Raw genomic sequence first — 20,772 nt, forward strand, 5'->3', positions numbered from 1 at the left:
ATACTTTTTGTGTTTCGATGGGAAGGATTATAAACTGGGTTGAAAATTTGCTACCAAATGTGGTCCTTATTTTGGTTTTTCATAATTGGGTGGGGGCCTAAGGATTTAAATATTGGGAAAGAAATGTTTTTCTTACATCCGACAATTCATCTTATGCTAAACCATTCTGTACTTCTTGCCGCCACTGCACAATAAATGTACAACTGATTACGCAGTTCTTACCTCATCTCGAACGAAATTTAAGTAATCTAATCACAATTACAGATAAGTTTCTCCTATTTACATTTTGTAAGGTGAGTATTTGAAGTAGGTAACGTTTTTGTGATTCGAGGTAATTGATATTAAGTTAAAGTTTTCCCGCCTATACATCGATAGGCCCCAAAATAATCGATGACACTGCTCAGAGCGACATCAAGAGTTTGTCAGCTCTAACTGCAAGTAACCTCAAATGTGCCTGTAAATATAAAATTTTAATAGTTATATTTAGCTCAACCCTCACAACATGAGCCGAAATTACCAAGAAGACCAGAATAATGAGATTGAAGCGCTCGATTCAATTTACTGCGGAGATATGGAAGGTGAAGAAATTAATATTTTGACACGTCGCAACTATTGCTGTTGTGCGTGCTTTTTTTTAGAACATATTTTAATGTTTTTATTTGGTTGCTCCCTTGTTAGTCGTTGAAACCGAACCACACAAATTTAAAATTCCCATAGCGACTGAGGAATACAACGTCGAGGAGGGCGACAATGGGTTGGCATGCAAACTTCTGTTCACTTTTACACCTACATATCCAGATGAAGCACCTCTTGTGGAAATCGAGGATACTGTGAATTTTGAAGAGAATTTTGTGGCAGGGCTTTTGGAGCATCTGTGTGAAACAATTGAGGAAAACATTGGAATAGAAATGATATTTTCGTTAGTAAGCAGTGCCCAAGAATGGCTAAACGTCCGTTGGGATGATCATAAAAAGAACGCCGAAGAAGAGCGCGTCCGCAAGGTCCTCGAAACAGAGGAAGAAGAGCGAAAGAAATTTGAAGGTACACTACTGAATTCAACAAATTCATAGCGCACTTAAAAACATTTATTTTATTAAAGGTACACGTGTTACTGTTGAGACATTCATGAAGTGGAAGTTGGAATTCGAGGAAAGCATGGGTATTTCAGCAAAACGAGAAAAGAACAACGATTCCAAAAAGCTAACAGGCCGAGAATTATTCATGTGTGACAACACTTTGAACGATTCTGACATCAAATTTCTGCTGGAGGCTGGTGACTCAATTGAAAATGTTAAAATTGATGAAAAGCTGTTTCAGGACATTGGCGACTTGGATTTGGATGATGACGACGATGATGATGAAGACTGGGTTCCCGGTGCCGATTAGGGTCGTGCTGTGCTTAAAATTGTTATTCACTTTCATAAAAGTATCTTCATAAAAATTACAACAACAAAAACGAAAAACTAAAACTGACCCATACACAGGTGATATAGCTGGAAGTTGGGCACAAGTAGTCTGGTTGTAAAAATTTTCATTAGGCGTTGGGGAAATCTGCAACTTTTATAAGATTGATTATTTTATTATTGCAAGTATTTTATTCGTAACTTCATGCATGCTAATGCGATGATAGTCGAGATTCGAGCAAGAGCCTACTCTGGAAGAAACTAATATTGTGGCACTCTAGCTAGTTGAGCAATGACTGAGATATGCCTATATTCTAAATTTGCAATGAACAATATTAATAGAAACAAACTATGTCAATAAAAAATATAATAACCTTCATAATTACATTTTAACAATCATACAATGATTATGATTATGGCATCAATTCAGCTGCAATTTATTAAATTTCTTTTTTGGCTGAACTTAAGCATTTTTAGGTCATAGCTTTCCACGGGTTCATATAAAAATTGCATTTATATAAAAATTAATAAATATGTGGACTAAAAGTCCATAATGATGAAGATTGAGTGAGAATAGCACATTACCAAACGAACTTAAAGTTATTCATAAGCAAACAATGATCCATATTATATTTATGGCGTCAATCCAGCTCCAGTTTATTATCTTTGTTTAGGCTCAACTCGGACAACTTAAGGCCATAGCTCTGCACAGGTTGAATATCATCCAAATCAAAATATTCCTCATCAGATGAATCAATTTGGTGTTTACTAGGTCCACTGGCAGTGGGTTTTTGCGCGGCTGGCATTTTGTCTCGTGGGAAATTCAAGTTTTGCCAAGAGCCCGGCTCCAGCTTGGGTAGCGTTATTTCCACTTTTGTGCCAAGCATTTGTGCTGTCGCCTTCTGCACATTTATGATCTACACGAAGAAATTTAGTTAAAAAGGGCGTATTTACACACTGATACAAATATATGTTATCTTACTCCACGCAACTCGAGATCTATGTCAAACTTTGCATTTTCCTGCTCGGGGAAAACTAAGTTTACGTGTAGGCGCACAGGATTAACTTCAATTAGACTTTCTGCATAATGGTATTTCTTGGCATAAATAGATACAATTACATTCGTCGCAGTTTGATGCCAATCATATCGGCAATTTACAACTTTTTTATCTTCGTCCTGCAAAAGTATAATACAATTTGTAGTTAATGAATCCTTTTGACAAGTTAGCACTGCTGCTACCTCTTTCACCCATTTGTGCTGTCCATAAACACAGCCTGGCTGCGCCATAAACTGCGCAAAATCTGAAGTACGCTTTTGGCAGCATGACCAGAACTTCATCCCCTCATGAAAAATGGGCACTCCAGGATGATACGTACATTCGCCGAAATCGGAATTTGTACCCGTGTAGACATAGTTGCAAGAATTGTTCTTGCAAGTAGTTCCAATAGTAACACCGCTAGAATTTTATGTTCTATATTAAACTTCAAATACTACCAGATTTCATTACCTTTCGCTTGTGACATTTTCTGTTTTTGAACTTGTAACGGATACTTGAAGAGTGTCAATGGCATTTTTTAACGCCGGGGCCACTGTTGCATGCAACAATGTCATTGGTGTATCTACTGGCGGGCGTTCCATTGCCTCTCTTATGGGCGCACGCACCTCTATAACTTCTTCCTTATTGCTGTCCTTATCATCTTTCGCTGGTTTTTCTGGTTCTGGCGGTTTTATATTTGAATGTTTGGCCAGAGTGCATCCCTTGATGTTAAGAAACTCAGTGAAGTCGACCGATTTTTTATTGCAACATGACCACCCCTTGTAGGCATCGTGAAAGAACGGAGCGCCCGGATGGTGCCGGCAAGAATCTGATGGTAAAAATTTGTCTTTACAAAAACATTACATATACCTGTGTGGTCCGTACCGTCGTTGTTTAAGGCCGGATCAAACATCTGGCCGCAGCCTCTGTTATAACATTGCAGCATTTTTGTGCCAAATTATTGTATCAACTCATACAAAATCGACGTAATTGTGATAGCCTAGAATATTCTTCTTGGTGCATTAAGTATATCGATAAGTCTACCGATATTTCTGGCGGTGTAAGTGGGGTCAGTCCATTTTGAGAAAAGTTTTTAAGCGTTGGCCAACACCAACATATTAAAAAAAAAATTATTTCGAATTTATTTGCACAGCTGGGTGATACGGAACTTGGCTTTTGTGAAGCGACAGGTAATTTAACTTTATAACTGCTTTTTGAATGCCCCTTTTCGATTTAATTGTTAGCAACATCAGCACGTACATATAAGTATGTATGTATAGCAAAATAACATAATAAAAAGTGATAGTACGTTCACAATTATATTAATTAGCTGCTTCGACTATTAACAAATTATCTTCCAGGGGTCTTTCATTAGGGTATAAACGTGTAACTTCACGAGTTTCATGTCAAACCGGAATCGTTGATAATTGAAGTGTTGCGAAGGTCAAGCAGTTGAGAAAAATAGACCAGGAATTGGTATTCGTTCTTTGGATTCTGTGCTCTCGTTAACGTTATTTCAAAACTAGTTCGTTAAACGGTCATATGAGAGTCACCCGCAACTGGTTGAATCGCCGCGGGCATGGCTGATTTGTTGTCGCCTTGTACCGTATATAAGTTATTATATGTAGGCATATACTTATATTATGTTGCACTGCATTTTTCAGTGTTCAAATAGCCTGCGGTCACCAGGCATGAGTTCCACTTATGTGCGTTACTTTATCTCAGTTGTGCTGGAATCGATTGTGGTCAAGAAGGTAATCAAAATCAATTCTTGATTGCAATAACTATGGCACCTGTTGTCTGGCCACCCCTTTACCTTTTGGCCGATTTTAAAATTACCCAGCAGCTTGCCTGCTGTGAATCATGCCACTACCAATACCGCACCACCACTAATGATGTTGCCGCTGTGGTTGCTGGTACTGCCATTGTTGTGTAACGTGCCGCCAGCTTCAGAATTGCTAGCGTTTTCATATTTCTGCAGCATCTGACAATTGCGAGTACATAAATAAATGTAACGCGACGACGACTGACAACATCGCCAGTGTCAATGAAAATTAACACCGCTGGCAAGCGGACTAGGCGTACACGTAATTTAGCATACAATGGCCAAGTCCAGCGAACAACATGCAATTGTGTGGCATGCCATGTGTAAAATGCAATTGTGTTGCATTTGCACGGATTTTTCATTCAAAAGCACCGAAATACATTCAACTCTGGATATGAACAAAAAACAAGAAACCCGCCTATATAACTTAAATGGAAAATGCCAAATGTATATGTTTTCAAAAATTAGTACGTAATTTTAAAATGAGGTATACCACTCAGTCGCTTCTACTTACCAATATCAGATATTCAAAAGCTTGTCCGATTTATAAGCTACTTATTATCATTTAACTGTTGCCTTTCGCGTATGTATTCTCTTATCGACGTTTAAATATATATTTAAAAACTGTAGTTCCTGTAAGACTTGTACTACACATATTTCTTTAAATTATTTCTATAATAATAATAATAAATAATAATAGCCGTAACTAAACTAAACCCCTATTTGCAATACTATATAATCTATATGTATATTAGTTTTTCTGTGGTAAAGGCTCTATTATTAAACTTTTTACTCTTCACTCTCTGTTCAAGTAAATCTTTTCCTTAAAAGTGGCATTTACTGTGCCATGCTCTAACAACATTGGCGGCATTCGCATTCCAAACCTGATGACGCGTTGCCCATGCGTTCACACTTCTTGTACAGCTACTGTTTCTTGCTTCTGGCTGCTTGGTCCATGCGTTGGCGTCTATGTTGCCTGTTGATAAATATCAAATCTCCAAAAAATAAAAATGGCGTACAAATGAATTCAAATTTTCAATGGTGCATGCTTGTCAATTCTGGTTGCTTGCCGCGCACTCCTTTTTCTCTCAATGTCTGCTGTTTCTTTATATAATTAACCATTTGAAAACCCATATACAAATACTTGCTACTTACCAGTATGTACCTTGTATGTCTTTATATACTTTGTTCTTTTGCAATTTTTACGCAATTTACCATACAAACCATATTTGTATTTAAGTCGATTTGTTATCATTGTCTGTTTTGTGGCTACGCTTGCGTGCTTTCAAGTTCGTTTCCCAAGTTTTTTGTTTGCTGTAAATAAAATTTGTTGTTGTTGTTGATACATCAACAAAAACAACAATATAAATAATCCCAAACAAATGTTTGCATGCAACGATTTGCTTAAGGAACCCCCGATTTATAAACAACAAATATAAGGTTTAATTTGAATTTTATCTTTGTATGTACAACAGAATTTACCTAAGCGCTCCATTTACTGACTATGTGACTGGATCGGCGCGGGGCTAGAAGTAGCTATATCGCGTACTATATGGATTTGTAAAGAAGTTGTAAGTTGCGTACGATGTGGCGGGCGTTTGAAAAGAGGTGCTGAAATACGCGGGGTCCACGGTCGCTGTGAACAGAAGCAACAAAAGCGTGTCAAATAAATACGATATACTTATGTGCATACGTGTATGTGGATATTTGTATATATATTTGATTTGGTATTATTTGAGTGCTTTTAAAGTTGGGTGCACTTGAGATTAGTTGGGTGCGCAACGTGCCAAATTGTGAGTCGCACGTTTCAGTTGAAATTCCAAGCGTGGGCGTCAATGTGTACCAGCTAGCTGACCACGACTTCAAAGCTGACAGACGGCGAAGGTTAACGTTAACCCACAAGTCGCGTCAATCATGGCGTCAACGTCGACGTTAGCGTTAGCTGTGCAATTAAGCGCTGCCTTGTCATTGTCATTGTCCATGTGTTCTCTGGCCAATTTGTCAGATGCAAATCAAATTAAATTTGAAAACAAAAACCAACAACAAAATATATATGAAGATATGTTTGCTTGCCTCAAAGTTATATACCCTTTACTATCTTTAATTAGGTATTTTTTATAAAATTATTCTAAATTGTTTTACTCTATAACCCCAGGTTAATGGAATCCCTTTCAATATTCAAGTACATAGAATTAGCTCGTTGACTATGAGGTACCTAAATATGTATATTACTTATTAGCCCCACAAGACGGGTGGAAAATGTAAGAGCAGACATTTCAAATTTGGAAATAAACATAATCTGAAGGAGTTTGTGTATACTTTACACTTACACTTTACAAATAAAAATTTTGTTATTTACAAAGTTTTAACTCGATTATAGTATGTATAATTATTGAATAATTGCTAGCAAAAGGGAAAAATTAACAAATAATTGGCAAAAATCAAACCCATGTCAGTCCTGTTACAATCACGGGTTTTCCCGAGAACAATCCCTACATTAAACGGTCTAACATAAAGCATCTGGATACTGAAAAATCAGACTTAATTTTAGGATTGGCGATTGACACTTGTCGCTCTTGGATTTTAGAACAAAAGTGCTTGATGTCTTCTGGTGACTAGAAATTTCAATATATTGAAGTTGCAGTACCTGAAGTTACAAATTTGATTGGAATAGCAATGTACCACTTATCTGATTAAAGTGAAGGGCATAACAAAATGCTCGTATCACAATTGGATGGGCGCGAGGCTTTGGCACTTGCTCAACACTACGATTGAGACATTGAGCCAATCAGTGACCAGCACATAAGGAATGCTCGTTTATTCACACTGAATTTAGTTTATGGTGGGTGGCTGGCTGGCTATTCGCATGCATTGCACGAATGGCCAGCCATTAATCTTCCACTCCAGAGTTGGGCAATTGTTACGCTTTCGGCTAACCGCAGGCAGTCGTCATCAGGAAGCATTTGGCTCTTTGCTGCCGCACGCTGCGTAACTTCAGTTACCGTTTGCAGAACTTTTGTCACTGCAACGCAAATATCAATTACACAATGGCCAGTCTGGAGAGGTAGAGGTCCACACGAGCAGCAATCGTGCATAAATTGTCAAATTGCAAAAATTATCTCAACTTAGCGTTGTTCGTTGGCTATTCGGCGTCAGTCGTTCGTCGTTGGTTCGTTTGTTCGTTCATTGTGAAATGTCTTTCCATTCATTTGTAAGTCCTCTTGCCATTTGCCTGCCATTTGTAAGTTACTTTTGCATATTTCTCTGCCTGCCGCCCGCCTAGTTGCCAACTTTTTGCCTCTGCTCTGCTCAGCGAAAACAAAAAGTTGCTCCCAATTTTTTCTCTGGCTTGTCTGCTCAAAATCGATATGCAAAACTAAAATAAAATAAAAGCAACTGCAAACATATTTTGCATGCGAGAAAAGCAAAAGCAGTCACATTAGTGCCGCATATTATTGAGCGTATCTGTGTGCTTAAAAGTACAACGTACATACATACATACATGCTCGTATATGTATGTGTGTATAGATTGGTGCCGGGTAGCACGAAAGGCAGGCGAGACAGACACAGACACAGAGTGGCAATGCCATTTGTGGCTGAAATCTTAGTTGCTGTTCCCGCACCTGTCCGAAGCTGTTTTTGGTACATTTGTGTGTCGTTAACAATGCCGGCTTCAATTTCATTTGCTGTGGGATCCTAGTATTTTGGCAACTATCCTTCTCCTAGCTATCCATGTGAATACATACATATATACATAATACAAGTGGGTCATTACAACGCACGAACCTCAAATGGAACATATATTTAAACTTTTGTTATTTTTTCCATGCGTTTTATTTGTGAATAGGGAAAATATTTTTAAACTGATTAAGTGACAGGAATGGAATCAGAGTAAGTTTCTCAGCTCCAAATTGCTTTGCCTGTAGAACAGCGACAGCAGTATACATTTTTTATATAGCCTGTACCCAAAGGGTAATTTAAAATTGTGAGTGCTATTCGCCTAAAAGTTCTTTTGAAAGCTATATAAAGATTCAAAATTATATATACACGTCATAAAAAAGTGAAAGAGCTTAAAGAAAATGTACACAAACTAAAAATGTGTCAGCATAATACAAAATTTTGTTACAAAGACGAAATCAGATTTTAGATTTTTGGTAAAACATAAATATATGCAGCGAAAGGCAAGTCTTTTGTTTAATCGTAAAGTCTTCATTGTTATAGCTACAAGCTTACCTTGCAGCAAAATTTTATTCGAACTTGCATTCTTTAGTTCATGAACATATTGAAATGAATTCATATTTTATATTATTTAATGAATATTCATTGTTATTGGTAACACGCCAATACAATACCTCTTTGAGCTCAATTATAATGTTGCCTATTCAGAATGGTTCAAGTCGGAACCTGTCACTTTTATGTCGAATAATCCCTTTTAATGTAAATCACTATTGGTGTAGAACTTTCAGAATGCCAGCTCAAGAACAACTAAGAACATTGGCTAAACACTTTCTGACCCTGACCTACTAAATAGTAATAGTACCTGCAAGCATGTCATTATTTCCTTGTCACAAGTTCGTATCGCCCTGTATATAGTATATCTTTTGCTTGCTCCCCAACTTTCAAAGTCTCAAAACACATGCAATTTTTGTGATTGCTCTGCCAAGTATTTGGAATATTTGTGTGCTACTTTGAAGTGCCGCGTTGTTAAATTGACGCTAGTTTTGTGCACCATTCAATTTCAATTACTAAAAATAAAAATAAAAAATCATAAAAAACAAAATATAATGGGTACCATTGATTTTTATTTAAAATTTGGGTATATTTTGTAAAAATAACACGAAAATAATAAAAACAAAACAGGGCAAACAATAAGATTGGGATAAAAATAAAATAATAATATAAAAAGCGATCGAAAATTGGTGTTTTTCTATTAAGGTAACAATTAAATTATTATTGTAAAATGCTCTTTACGCTAATTAAACTAGGTAATGCTTAATTAAGTATTTAGTTTTGTTATTGCTCTTGTGTTGGTCACGTTAGCTTGTGCACCATAAATCAAAGCTTGGCCTTTTAAAAAGTGTGTGGTTTTCTTTCGAAGTGCATGAGTGTGCATTGGATAGTTAGTGTGTGGGTGGATGGGTGGTTTGCTGGTTGGTTGGTTGGTTGGACTGTTGATTATTTATATGGTTGGCTGGTTGGTTTGTGCGTTAGATTATTGTTATTGGCTGTGGTGCACATTTCCGTTTCCGGCGGTGCGTTTGCCTAGGTGTGTTTATGATTTTGTTTGCAAAGCTTTGTGTTAATTATTTACAAATGACTTGGTGGTTTCAATTGTGGCGGATGTGTGGGAGTGGGTGTGCGGTTAACCGAAGATTGTTCCTGTGAATTAAATACGTATTAGAGTTATTAAATCATTATACAAATTAACAAAAGACTATTTAACACTACTAAAACAATTGCACTAATAAAGCTTTTTGGTGACAACTCTGATAACTGTGCTTCTGACTATGGCCTAGATCTAAGGTGCTGAGGTATTAATACGTGCGTCTGAATGTATTACTTTGCTGTGGTGGCACAAAGCCATAGCCGGAGGCGCCCACAACTACACCGCTCGACTCCTCAATTGCATCTGGGGGCGAGGGTGGGAACACAACAGGTCCTGCAATGAAACAAAAATATAGAAGTGGCAAGAACAATATTAGAATAGGATTATTGCATTGGATGTCAACAAACAAGCATTGGTTATGGTTACATTACCTCTATTCTGGCGAGGATCGCGCACCTGCGCTGCTGAGGGTTGTGCCAAGGAGAGGGGATCATAGGCGAAGCGTCCGCGCGAGGGAAATTGTTCTATAAAGTACTGTTGACCCGCGGCAAAGGCCAGGCACAGGCAGAGAGCAGCAATGGTGACTAACTGCAAGAAACAGAAAGTGAGAGAGATAGAGAGAAAGAAGCGAATGAGTGCCATTGCAATTAAATAATGTCAGAAGTGGGCCAATGCCAAGCTGGTTGGTTGGGCCTCAATAAACAATTAAGCATTAAGCTTGCACAATATACATATTAATGTACATGCACACGTAATTTTTATATCATGTACAAATATCTACATATGTTTATAATATATAATAAGAATGCCATAAACACTATGTTTCTTGTGGTAACAACGAGAATGTGTTAAGGTAATACTGTCGATAGAGCTGAGTGCGTGAGTACTTGTTGCCATGCAATTCAGAGTCAATAAAACAATTTAAAATTACAGAAGTAGAGCCAACGAATGCTAATGCCATTCACTTAGAAAGTTTTTTCAATCAAAAAAATTTATCTAAATTAAATAAAAGAAAAAATAAGTAACAATGGCACGCAGCCGGTAGGATTCGAACCTACGCTCCCAGAGGGAATCTGATTTCGAGTCAGACGCCTTAACCACTCGGCCACGACTGCTATGACCAAATTATTGGCATTTCTAGATAACGAAAAGAATAATAGTTGGGAGCTGACGAAGGATCTGTTTAATATTGAATAATCATAATTAAAGATCAAAACACTAGTGCCTTGATTAATAAAGAATATAAGAAATAACGCTTCTGCTCTTGAGCAACTTGTGCCTTTTTCTTTGCATTCCCTTATAATTCCCAATTATTGGTTTTTCTCTATTTATAAAAACAATTGTCCACAATATTTCACGACTTCTACGCTCACGACCTGGTCGCTATTAAGCCGAGCATTGAAAACAAAGTGGCCAGGTAAATTCGCCTTGGCATGCGGCCAGTTCTTGGTCGCATGGCAATTTTTCATGAGCAGTGCGGAGCGCGTATAATTAGCCATAGTTATACTTCGTGTTGACCATGTCTGCCCCGACTCACAAATGGACTATTCGGCTGAATGAATACCAGCGCTTTGTTGTTGGTGCACATTTTCCCGAGTGACCCAATTCGCAGCGTCCAAAAGAGCGAATCAAATGTGGCGATAAGCGCGCTTGAGAAAAGCCGCGCAGCAATGGTTGCTTGTGCTTGTTAGACGGTTCGAGGATTGGAGTTATGGTGCTGGGGGCTCTGTTCATCAATGGCCCAATACAATACGAGTATATCCAATGGCGTGCTGTGCAAATTGAGTTCGCTATTGGCAGTTATAAATTCAGCGCCTGTCTGCAAGGCGCCTTAATTTATGATTTTTATTGAAAAATCAACCGAGTCGAGTGCATTTGCAAGTTCGGATACAATCCGTTGGTGAGTTGGGGGAACGGTAATGCTAATATCTTATTAAGAGCCGCTTTGCCCAGCTGGCAAACTGAATGCCTGACTGACGACTGACACTAATCATAGGGCGCATGGAGCATTAAGTATTGGCTATTAAGTGCCGGCTACCTACCTAATCGAACAGGTTTGTCGGGGCTTCCTAAACGTGAGCACTATGCGCATAAATCTGCTTACTTATATAGGTGTTGTATAATGGGTCAGACATGCATTTACATTTTCTCGAGCCTTGTTGCTAATAGCTAAAGCTAAGGCTATAGCGATGTCTAGCCATATCAGCTGTTCGTTCAAAAAACAATAATTGACAACGAGTTTTGCAAGCCCTGTGCAATTTATTTACTATATGTACGAGTACATGCTATATATGCTTATAATTAATAATAAGCCTGTTGGCTTTTTGCTCCATTGACTGTTTAATGGGCCGCACATGCATTGCACTACGGGGCGAATGTGTAATATTCGGTTTATTATTTGCATGCCACCATTTTTAAGCCGTTCAAATCATGCATAAGTACTATTAGTGCAACAAAAACAACAAACACCCAGCCGGGTGCCACCCAACCACTCAGCCGATTGACACGAGGAAAATTATGCATAAAGGTAGACTTTAAAATCAAATAAAATAAATAAATAAAATATGCAAACGAGCCGGTCAGATGTTACAGACGTGACGACGCGCTTTAAAATGCTTTAATTAATTCGTGTAGCTGTTGTTATTTTTTTGTAACTTGTTTTGTTGTTGTTGTGGCTAAAATCTACAAGTTTCTGATTGTTGGCATGGTACGAGGCTTAGAAGTTAACCGCAACTTGCTTCTAGTCAGATGGCAAGATATTTTGTTCATTCAAGGGTTACTTTATCGATAGATTTTGTGCTAAAATAAATAATAAATACATACATATATTAAATTAGAAATGGCTGTAAATTTTGCTATTTTATGTCACACTTCCCTAGCAATACGGTTTTAATACGATCCTGAAAACAATTGTTAAAGTGCCGAATGGCATCCAGATGTGAAAATCGGAAAGCAGCGATTTATTCATGTTTTAAATTTTACAATTAAGTTAATTTCCTATTCATTTCCATTTCAGTCCTGCCAAAGCTTGAAACATTGCTTTTTTTATCAGATCAAAAGTCGGAGCTGAATTTATAATACAATATTTCTGTCCTCATTCTGTTTGTCAACAAACTTGTAGAATTTGCCAGCTGCTTGTTTGTATTGGAATTTTTGGCATCTATCTTTAGACGAATTCTCGAGGCTGGTCTTTTTGGCGGGTTTCTGTTTCTTGAATTGGCTCATTAAATCAATTACGTATTACTATCACTATTTAGCTAATTTGTGGCCAAGTCTGGCGATAATGTGCATTAATTTGTTTGACTTTGCGTCACGCCAGACACGGAGTTTAGAATATTTGTATAATTGTTGCGAATGTTTTGTTGTTGTTGCTGTTGCTGTTGTACTCTCGCCTGTTGCCACAAAAACAAATTAGCCTAACAAATGACCTTAGATATGATTTCGTAATTGGGCGGCGATCGGGTGGCGCTTGGTAGCCAGACATGCGACGACTATCGTACAAACAGGCAGACATTTAGCGACAGCAAAAGCCACAGCTATATACATATATAGTATACCCTTACCTATAGCCACAGCTACGGCAATAACGGTGAAGTTGGCCAGCGGAGGCGCAGGCGAACCCACCCACCCACAACATGATTAAGTGCATGGGCAACATGTGAGCGTGCCAAGCTAAGAAACTGAACATAACGAAAAAAGCCAAACAGCAAAGGTAAACGCCAATAACATGGACAACAGCACCAGGTACACTGATAACAATTTTACGCTATTTGAGTTGAAGTTGAAGGCTTACAAAACAGATAATCAGTTCTTAAACTCATTCAATTTTGTGATTGTTCGAAGTCAACACAAATTTAGAAAATGTAAAATCTGCTTTATGAATTTCAACTTTTAAATGATAAAATATTATTTGGAAAGTCTATATTTATTAGCCAATGTATATGATGATAAAAAATTCAGTTTTAGATTTCAGACTAACATTTGTAATAAAACGAAATGAAAAGTTCTAAAGGTGAATACATTTAAAAATTGAGAAGCAAGTGAATGTTTCACCATGTACCCAAACGACCTATTCGTCCGGTCGGTGTAAGAGTCCCTTTTAGTAGGATAACTTGGAATTTTAAAGTTTTTTATATTGGAGAATTGAGCTCCGAAATTTGATCAAAATTTGTGCATTATGACAAATAGCTGGAATAGGAATGTTCGGTTCACAAGGTCATATAGCTGCCATAGGAATAATTGGTGCAGCAGAGCTTACTTAAGTTGAATGATTGGCTGGGTGACTGACACGACCTGAAGATTCTACTGATTTTTTCACAGTGCAACAACAAAGCAACCGCTTGTTAGCACTGGCATGGACAGCAACTTTTTTCAATTTGTTGCATTTGTTTTCTTTTTGTTTGCAATCTGTGTATGTGTGTGTGAGTGGCGTGTGTGTTGTCTTCCAGTGAAACATTTATTGGCGTTTAGATTTTGATTGGCTCAAATGTGCGGCAGTAAAAAATAAATTTTTTATTATGGTAGAACAACTACAACGACACAACAACAACAATAAAGGCTGCGACGCCTGCTGGGTAACCTGAGCAGCTTTGATGGCAAATTCACATTCAATGGTTTGTTCAAACACCTCGCGCTGCATTTTTGACATGTGCACCAAATTTTGGGCCTCGTGGCCATTTAGCTAATTTATGTTTATGTTTAAAGGCCTGCAAGGCAAGGAAAACAAATTTGCATAGGCCCACAATTTCCACATGAGTCACAGCAGCAGCCGCAGCAGCCGCAGCAGCAACAACAATAACAAGAATTTTCAGAGCAACAACGAATGTCAGTCGTTGTCGCTTGGCTTGCTAATTAATCTTATTTAAATGAATTGTCGTTTAAGCCCGGGCATAATTAATTTGTGTATGAAAATATTTTTGTTGCACACGAGTCTACGAGTATGTATGTATGTATATAAAAAGTGAATGTCGATTGGTTTCCAACTGGACTGCAAAATTGAAGTGCGGCGCTCAAGTTTATGTACTAAATAAAAATTTTTGTTTATTATTGTTATCGTTACGTTAATGATTGAAATCGCTCTCCAGCACACCCAGCATATATTTTGTATTGTTATTTTGAATTTTTTTTGGCGGGAAATGTGACGAGAGATTGAGCAACATTCGTTTTCATTTTGGGGCCAAAAACACTTTCAACACGGAAGCTGCCACAGAGCCTCAGCAGAGCACCTTTTAGCAAGTTGCCGGCTGCAAACACAAAACTCAAATAACACGACTTTGTTGTTACTGTTACTGTTGTTGTTGTTGTTGTTATTGTTATTGTTGTTGTTGTTGCTGCTGCTGTACTTGTAGCTGTAGTTGTAGGTGCTGCAAGAGCTCGACCGCCGCTGCAAATTACTTTGAATTGTGTTTAATAGCTGGAAATGATGGCAGGCCAGTGACTGCTTCATGCTGCGCACGCTCTTGGACACATTTTATTGATTGCCCGAGCAGCTGACCAGACGGAGTGGACGGAGGCAACAGCAGAAAAGATTGGGCCAACTAGACCGGACTACGCTAGCGACTTAGAGCACGTCACGTTGTATAATTGGGACTCTATTGCCAATTGCCAATTGTCTGTTGTAATTGAATTATTAACTGGGCCATCAATTTGTGCAGCCATCCAGTCCGGTTAGGAAGTGCAAATTGCAAATTCGATATTGCTGTTGCTGATGCTGAATGAAAAACTGCAACGGCAGCTGCAGCGTGAGAATTCAAAATATGTTTCCTGCCAATCTCTTGCATTCGCATCGAGTTCAAGTTCAGCAAAATTGCCAACAACTGCCCTAAAACGCAAATTTGTAGCATTTAGAGTCGGACAAAATGCCGCAGACACGACAAACGCACACAACTTATAAATATGGTAATAATGGCTGTGATAAATCTAACATAAATATGTATTTGGCAAGCCATGCAACGACAACGAAAAACAACACAAATATGCGCACACATGTGGGCTGCATTGGTCAGTTGCTTGTACACTTGACTGACTGGACCTGGAACGGAATGCTCCATAAGTACATGTGTGTTTATGTGTGTGCGAGTGTGTATGTCAGTCAGTCAGTCAGTCAGTTACTCAGTCAAACGATATTCGCAGTCTGAGACAAAGTCTGAGACGGAGACAGAGACAGAGACGTGGCTTTGATTGCGACAGCTGCACATGGAAAACGCTAATCTCGCCACACTAAATGACCAAATTGTAATAAAAATTGTTTCGCGCTCGACCAACGGCCGCGTCTCTTGTGTTGCACAGATGAGCGATATCGAATAACATGTAACATTGTAACTGCTGCTGTTGTTGTTGTTGCTCTTGCTGTTGTTGCTCACATGATCAGCAGCGCCATTAACTTTAACGTCACCCTCGGCAAAAGCACCTAAGGCCTCATTCACTTAAGCCCGAGGGGCTGACGTCCCAGCAATGAAAGAAAAGCTGTAGCTAATGGGAGCCTGTGGAACTCTCAAATTTTCCATACAAACTGACGATATTTTAACAATTTAGGTCCCTTTTGAATTTGATTAACTGTCTGTTCTTCTATATATAGTTCTACATACTTACTATAATAGGTTCATATAGATTTTAAACTAGACCTGTTTTTTGATTTAGAATTAGAAAAAGTGAGCTATACCCTATAAATTAGAATTTAAAACTGAATAAGTACTACCCTTGGTGGCCTCTTTTAGGTATTAAAGCTGATTAAGAAGTCAAATCAAATGGCAATTTTTGAATTTAAAATTTGTATGCCCCAATTGTAAAGTCGTGCCATGTAAGGGCTGCGGTTACTTCATTATAGCCAGCCACCCATTAATTATTAGATAGAACTTATACGCAATAGTTTGGAAATTAAAGTTCATTCAATAGCTAATGATTTTAAGCCGTTTTCGAGTGATTAATGACTGTTATCTTCCTAAGGCTACATATTAATCAATTTTGTAATCTTAATTAGTTTCTATTGAATTACCCTTTTCAAGATTTTTTTGTATCTACCATCAAATTATTTAAAACTGTGCATATTGTGGCAAAAATGTTTGCTCAAGAATTAAGTTCGAGGCATCGAGTTCCTCCAAAATGCAAATTTTCTCTAAGTGCATGTGTGTTTGTTTCCTTTCACGTGCATGTTAAGAGTGCTTTAATATTTGAGTTTGTTTTTTTTTTCGGCAGTTCTGGCCTAGACTGTCTGCAATTAATATAGCAATTATATGAATTGTAAGCCAGCCACGATATTAAGCAAGCTGATGGCCCACTAAGCATCTTCATCAAGTCGAACGGAGTCGTCGCCAACTCGAAGTCTACTAGTGTGCCTAAGTCGAAGTCAACCAAAGTTAAATCGTATGTGAAGCCGAGCGCGACAAGCGCTACGTCAAATAAAATTTATGGCAATTAATTTAAATTTCTACACGCAAAGCGTGTAAAATGCAACCTGACGAAGACAGCGACGATTAACTAATGAAAATGAACGAAAATGAAAATGAGGAGAAAAAATTTAATCTGAGTTGACTGAGAAATTAATAAAAACCCATGTCGTGTGTGCGCCCGAATAGGATGAAACGCATTTGCCGCACTGTCAATTGCATAACTCACAACTCATATTTCAAATTTCATTTCTCTTCTATTTTTCTCTAATGCAGTTAATGGAATTTAACTTTTATGAATGCTGCACACCACACTCACACACACACACACACACTCAGTCAGTCAGTCATTCAGTTACACACTCATTTACTCGTGCACGCAATTGCCAAGAAGTTGACCGTTTGGCCAACTTACTTGTAGATATCTGGCTGTCTGGGCCAGCTTTATGGCTTGTGTGTTTGCCTGTGTACACGTATGTGTGTGCGTGTATCGCACTTTTCAATTAAGCTACAAAACGCATGCCCAGGCACGTTTTTATTTATGCTGCCAATGCGTTTTGTTGTTGTTGTTGTTGTTTTGTATTTTATCTGTAAAAACATGTGTCTGCGTCTCTGTCTGTCTGGCTCATTCAACATTTTGCGTTTAGCGCGTTTGGCCTTCAGCTTGAACTTGAATATTTTGGCATATTTGTGCCGATCTGTGTAACTGTGCAGTTTGTGCACGTAATGCGAGTTTTTCTTAAGTTTTTTCTTTCCCTATGTATTTATCTTTCATAACATAGATATTTCCATTGATAATTTTTAAACACAGAGGCTTGCTGCATAATTTAAATAATTATAAGACCCCAGCCAAAGGCGGAAATTCTGAGCCACTCATTTGAATGTTCAGTTTGCCAAATGACCATTTAAATGCTTCTTGTATAGCATACTTAAGACCCTGTTAAACTACTGCCGTCTTTTGACTGATCAGAGTCCGTTTAGTGTCTTAATGATGTCTGATGCCCAAAATGCATTTCAATGCCTTGGTCAACCTTTCGTCTGCTGAGAGTGTACAGCTCTCGTAAAAATATTTAAAGTTTTAGCTACAATCCATAATCCGTTCAATACGAGTATGTGCAAGTGGATAGATTTGCTTTGTTTATACGAATATCTGTTCAACTTTGTCACGGCTGTTTTATGTGCCGACAAAACGGCCGGCATAAAAATTGACACACGACTATGTGTCTGTGGCGACCATAAATTAAATTGGCCAATAAAATTCTGAAAACCTCAAGACACACTCAGAGCCCAGAGCTCAAAGCTCAACTGAACTAAACTTGACTCAATTTTCAGACCAGACCAGGAGGCCAGATCGGACCAAAAACAACAACAACAATGGCCATTTGTGGGCTTAACGTGCTAACAATTATTTTTACACAAAACTGTATTAACATAAATTAAAAAGTTATTAAATTTGTCGCTTGGCATTGACGACGACAACGGCAACGGCAACGACGGCTCTATGGCATAATTGACATGCTTGCATGTGAGAAAAAATAAAGACACAATTGGCTTTCAATTGGGCAAGAACAACAAAAACAAAACCAAAATAACTAGCTTAGGATAATGATACTGTTGCTAAGTACATACTAAGTATATGGAAAATTGTGCATACGCCATTGAACGCCAATATAAGGAACATCTTTAGAGGCCATCACTATATATTAATTGTAGCTTTGAGTTTTTTTTTTTTAGAAAATTAAGCCACAACTCTTTTATTAAGTATTTAAAACATTGCTTTTGGCATGACGTTCTGCAATGGCAGGTAATATTTGAAATTGAAGAGATCTTTTTTTACTGAAATAAATTTTTGGAGCAATCTTATTTGAAGGGCAATAAATGTACAGTTGCCTTCTTATTCTTCCTATAAAATTAAATGGTGTCTTTATGAAATGGAGTCGTATGATTGTCATACAAGAACCAAACTTCTTCATTGAATTTGTTCAATGCTGTCTACATATTTTAGAGAATATTTGCATAAAAGATTTGAAAGCATTTAACATTTTTATTAAGTTGACTATGCGTTGTATGTTTATCCTTTAAGATTATATTAAGCTGAAGACATATTTAAGCGTCTAATATGCTCCAAAATCAATTGATTAACAACATTTTTGGTATTACTACATAATACAAGCAACATTTTGTTTGTAACAGAGCCCATCAATATCGTTAAATTTATTGTATTATTCACTTGAAAGAGCTAAATCAACTTTTTTAAAACCCATTATTAAAAACTCGAACGTGCCTTATCATTCTATTCAAATAAAAATTCTAATAATTTTAAATACTTACGAATTTCATGGTTGCTTGTGTGTGTTTTGTTGTTGTTATGGTTGTAGATGTAGAGCTGCGTGCGAATATGCAAAAACAAAAGGAATTATTTTACAATTAATTACCGAATTAATGTGCAATATTTGTTAGATATGCTTTTAATTGATTTATTGGCACTGCACTTAAAAACGACACGAACGTTTGCTTGGCTTTGAATTTGAAATTTATGAAATTTCTATAGTTTTTTATACATTTTTTTCATTATTTCAGTTGCTGCTCGAATTCTATTTCGTAAATAAAAGTGCAACAATTTGTTAATGTGCGCCACTTCGACGATTCCGACGACGACAACGACTGCGATGATGTCTGCGATCGTGTGCAGGTACGTATTGTTGTAACCGCGTGCACGCGAATAAATGCAAAACCCAAATAAAATGCAAACGCATATGCTACCTATAACAATGAGTGGTTGCTAAGGTGGTGTTGGTGGTGCCTGCGACTGCGACTGTGCCTTGTGCTGATGTATTTAAAAATTTGTAGCTGGCTGTTCACGTTGGAGCGCACGGTTGTTCGTTCAGTACGTTGTGCAGTAAAACGTTTAATGAATTCCAACAGATATGCTCAGTTGATTTTATATAAAGCATGGCAAGCGGAGCTCCAACAACAAAATGTGCGCGAACTCAACGCCGACGTCGACGTCGACGACAGCAGCGGCAGCACAAGCGACCGCGGCTTTGTTTCGTGCGTTTTGAGTGAGTTTTTCTTTCTTCAGTGCTACTGCTGCTGTTGTTGTTGCTGTTGTTGTTGCTGTTGTTGTTATGAGCTTGAGTCTATTGGCTGGCCTACGTGATTGCGCCTAACACGTGAATGTGTCAATTTGGTCACTTGCCAATACGAGGGCATTACGTAGCGGCCCGTTCTTTACAAGTATAGTGAAGGAGCCGCTCAACTTTCTAGTGGCGGCCTGTAACGATTGTTCCGGTATGAGGAATGGGTAGGGGTAGGGGTAGGGGTATGTGTATGGGTATGACCAACCAAGCAAATGACCAGTCAACCAGTTTTCGTGCACTTCAAACAGCTCAATCAGCTGTAGGCGCTGCAGTCCCAGCATCCACCTCCGCACCACTCCACACCATAGCACTCCACTCCATTTATGCAAATCTAACGCTCATAATTGGAAAGCCCCCAACACTTTGAATTGATTACAGGTCTGGGCCTGGCATCGAGTGCGGTGAAATTGCATATGAAATAATAGCAACAATAAAAACAACAGCTGCTGTAGCAGCTACAACAACACCAGCAGCAGCTATAGTATTTGTTGTCTATGAAATTTCTTCCGCTTGCCGCTATGACCGTGAAATCTGTATACATCATTTTTGTTATTTCTTGTAGCTTTACTCTAAATGGCGTACATTTAAATGACAATTATGAGTTCTTTAATTCTTATGATTAAATCGGAGCATAGAATTATAGTTTGCAACGTTTT

The 20,772-nt window shown here is 38.0% G+C and overlaps 3 protein-coding genes and 1 non-coding gene across 6 annotated transcripts; 1 reads left to right on the top strand and 3 right to left on the bottom strand.

The window, feature by feature from the left end:
• The first annotated feature begins 437 nt into the window (after window positions 1-437).
• On the top strand, window positions 438-1,473 carry LOC115620650 (RWD domain-containing protein 1). The gene is made up of 3 exons (XM_030513997.1): window positions 438-578; window positions 679-1,041; window positions 1,100-1,473. Exons 1-3 carry the CDS (start codon window positions 503-505, stop codon window positions 1,384-1,386), a joined length of 726 nt encoding a protein of 241 aa, XP_030369857.1. The 5' UTR covers window positions 438-502; the 3' UTR covers window positions 1,387-1,473.
• A 337-nt stretch (window positions 1,474-1,810) lies between these two features.
• LOC115620649 (cysteine and histidine-rich domain-containing protein) lies at window positions 1,811-3,468 on the bottom strand. Its single transcript, XM_030513996.1, has 5 exons — window positions 3,326-3,468; window positions 2,912-3,269; window positions 2,644-2,860; window positions 2,386-2,580; window positions 1,811-2,320 (listed from the first exon to the last, which is right to left on the bottom strand). Exons 1-5 carry the CDS (start codon window positions 3,384-3,386, stop codon window positions 2,045-2,047), a joined length of 1,107 nt encoding a protein of 368 aa, XP_030369856.1. The 5' UTR covers window positions 3,387-3,468; the 3' UTR covers window positions 1,811-2,044.
• A 2,233-nt stretch (window positions 3,469-5,701) lies between these two features.
• LOC115620864 lies at window positions 5,702-19,876 on the bottom strand. Of its 3 annotated transcripts, XM_030514331.1 has the most exons (5): window positions 19,740-19,876; window positions 19,308-19,362; window positions 10,023-10,179; window positions 9,826-9,924; window positions 5,702-5,901 (listed from the first exon to the last, which is right to left on the bottom strand). In XM_030514331.1, exons 2-5 carry the CDS (start codon window positions 19,314-19,316, stop codon window positions 5,792-5,794), a joined length of 375 nt encoding a protein of 124 aa, XP_030370191.1. In that variant the 5' UTR covers window positions 19,317-19,362; window positions 19,740-19,876; the 3' UTR covers window positions 5,702-5,791. The 3 variants fall into 3 exon arrangements, with proteins under 3 accessions (XP_030370191.1, XP_030370190.1, XP_030370192.1); XM_030514330.1 differs by lacking the exons at window positions 19,308-19,362; window positions 19,740-19,876 and adding an exon at window positions 11,129-11,526; XM_030514332.1 differs by lacking the exons at window positions 5,702-5,901; window positions 19,308-19,362; window positions 19,740-19,876 and adding exons at window positions 9,048-9,644; window positions 11,129-11,526.
• Window positions 10,625-10,706, bottom strand: Trnas-cga. Its single transcript has one exon. It is a non-coding gene; the product is annotated as a tRNA-Ser (tRNA).
• Window positions 19,877-20,772: the final 896 nt, after the last annotated feature.

This window comes from Scaptodrosophila lebanonensis, unplaced genomic scaffold (assembly GCF_003285725.1).
Source record: "Scaptodrosophila lebanonensis strain 11010-0011.00,11010-0021.00 unplaced genomic scaffold, SlebRS2 tig00000024-arrow-pilon, whole genome shotgun sequence".
NCBI lineage: Eukaryota > Metazoa > Arthropoda > Insecta > Diptera > Drosophilidae > Scaptodrosophila > Scaptodrosophila lebanonensis.

Bases quoted from the DNA above. Each gene is read 5' to 3' on its own strand.
- LOC115620650 (XM_030513997.1), top strand. From the start codon at position 503: ATGAGCCGAAATTACCAAGAAGACCAGAATAATGAGATTGAAGCGCTC. The intron at 579-678 runs GTGAAGAAATTA...CTCCCTTGTTAG, and splicing joins TTACTGCGGAGATATGGAAG to TCGTTGAAACCGAACCACAC. The intron at 1,042-1,099 runs GTACACTACTGA...ATTTTATTAAAG, and splicing joins AGAGCGAAAGAAATTTGAAG to GTACACGTGTTACTGTTGAG.
- LOC115620649 (XM_030513996.1), bottom strand. From the start codon at position 3,386: ATGCTGCAATGTTATAACAGAGGCTGCGGCCAGATGTTTGATCCGGCC. The intron at 3,270-3,325 runs GTACGGACCACA...TTTTACCATCAG, and splicing joins TCCGGCCTTAAACAACGACG to ATTCTTGCCGGCACCATCCG. The intron at 2,321-2,385 runs GTAAGATAACAT...TTCTTCGTGTAG, and splicing joins TAGATCTCGAGTTGCGTGGA to ATCATAAATGTGCAGAAGGC.
- LOC115620864 (XM_030514330.1), bottom strand. From the start codon at position 11,179: ATGTGCACCAACAACAAAGCGCTGGTATTCATTCAGCCGAATAGTCCA. The intron at 10,180-11,128 runs GTGAGTCGGGGC...TGTTTCTTGCAG, and splicing joins TTCAGCCGAATAGTCCATTT to TTAGTCACCATTGCTGCTCT. The intron at 5,902-9,825 runs GTAATACATTCA...TTCTGTTCACAG, and splicing joins CTTTGTGCCACCACAGCAAA to CGACCGTGGACCCCGCGTAT.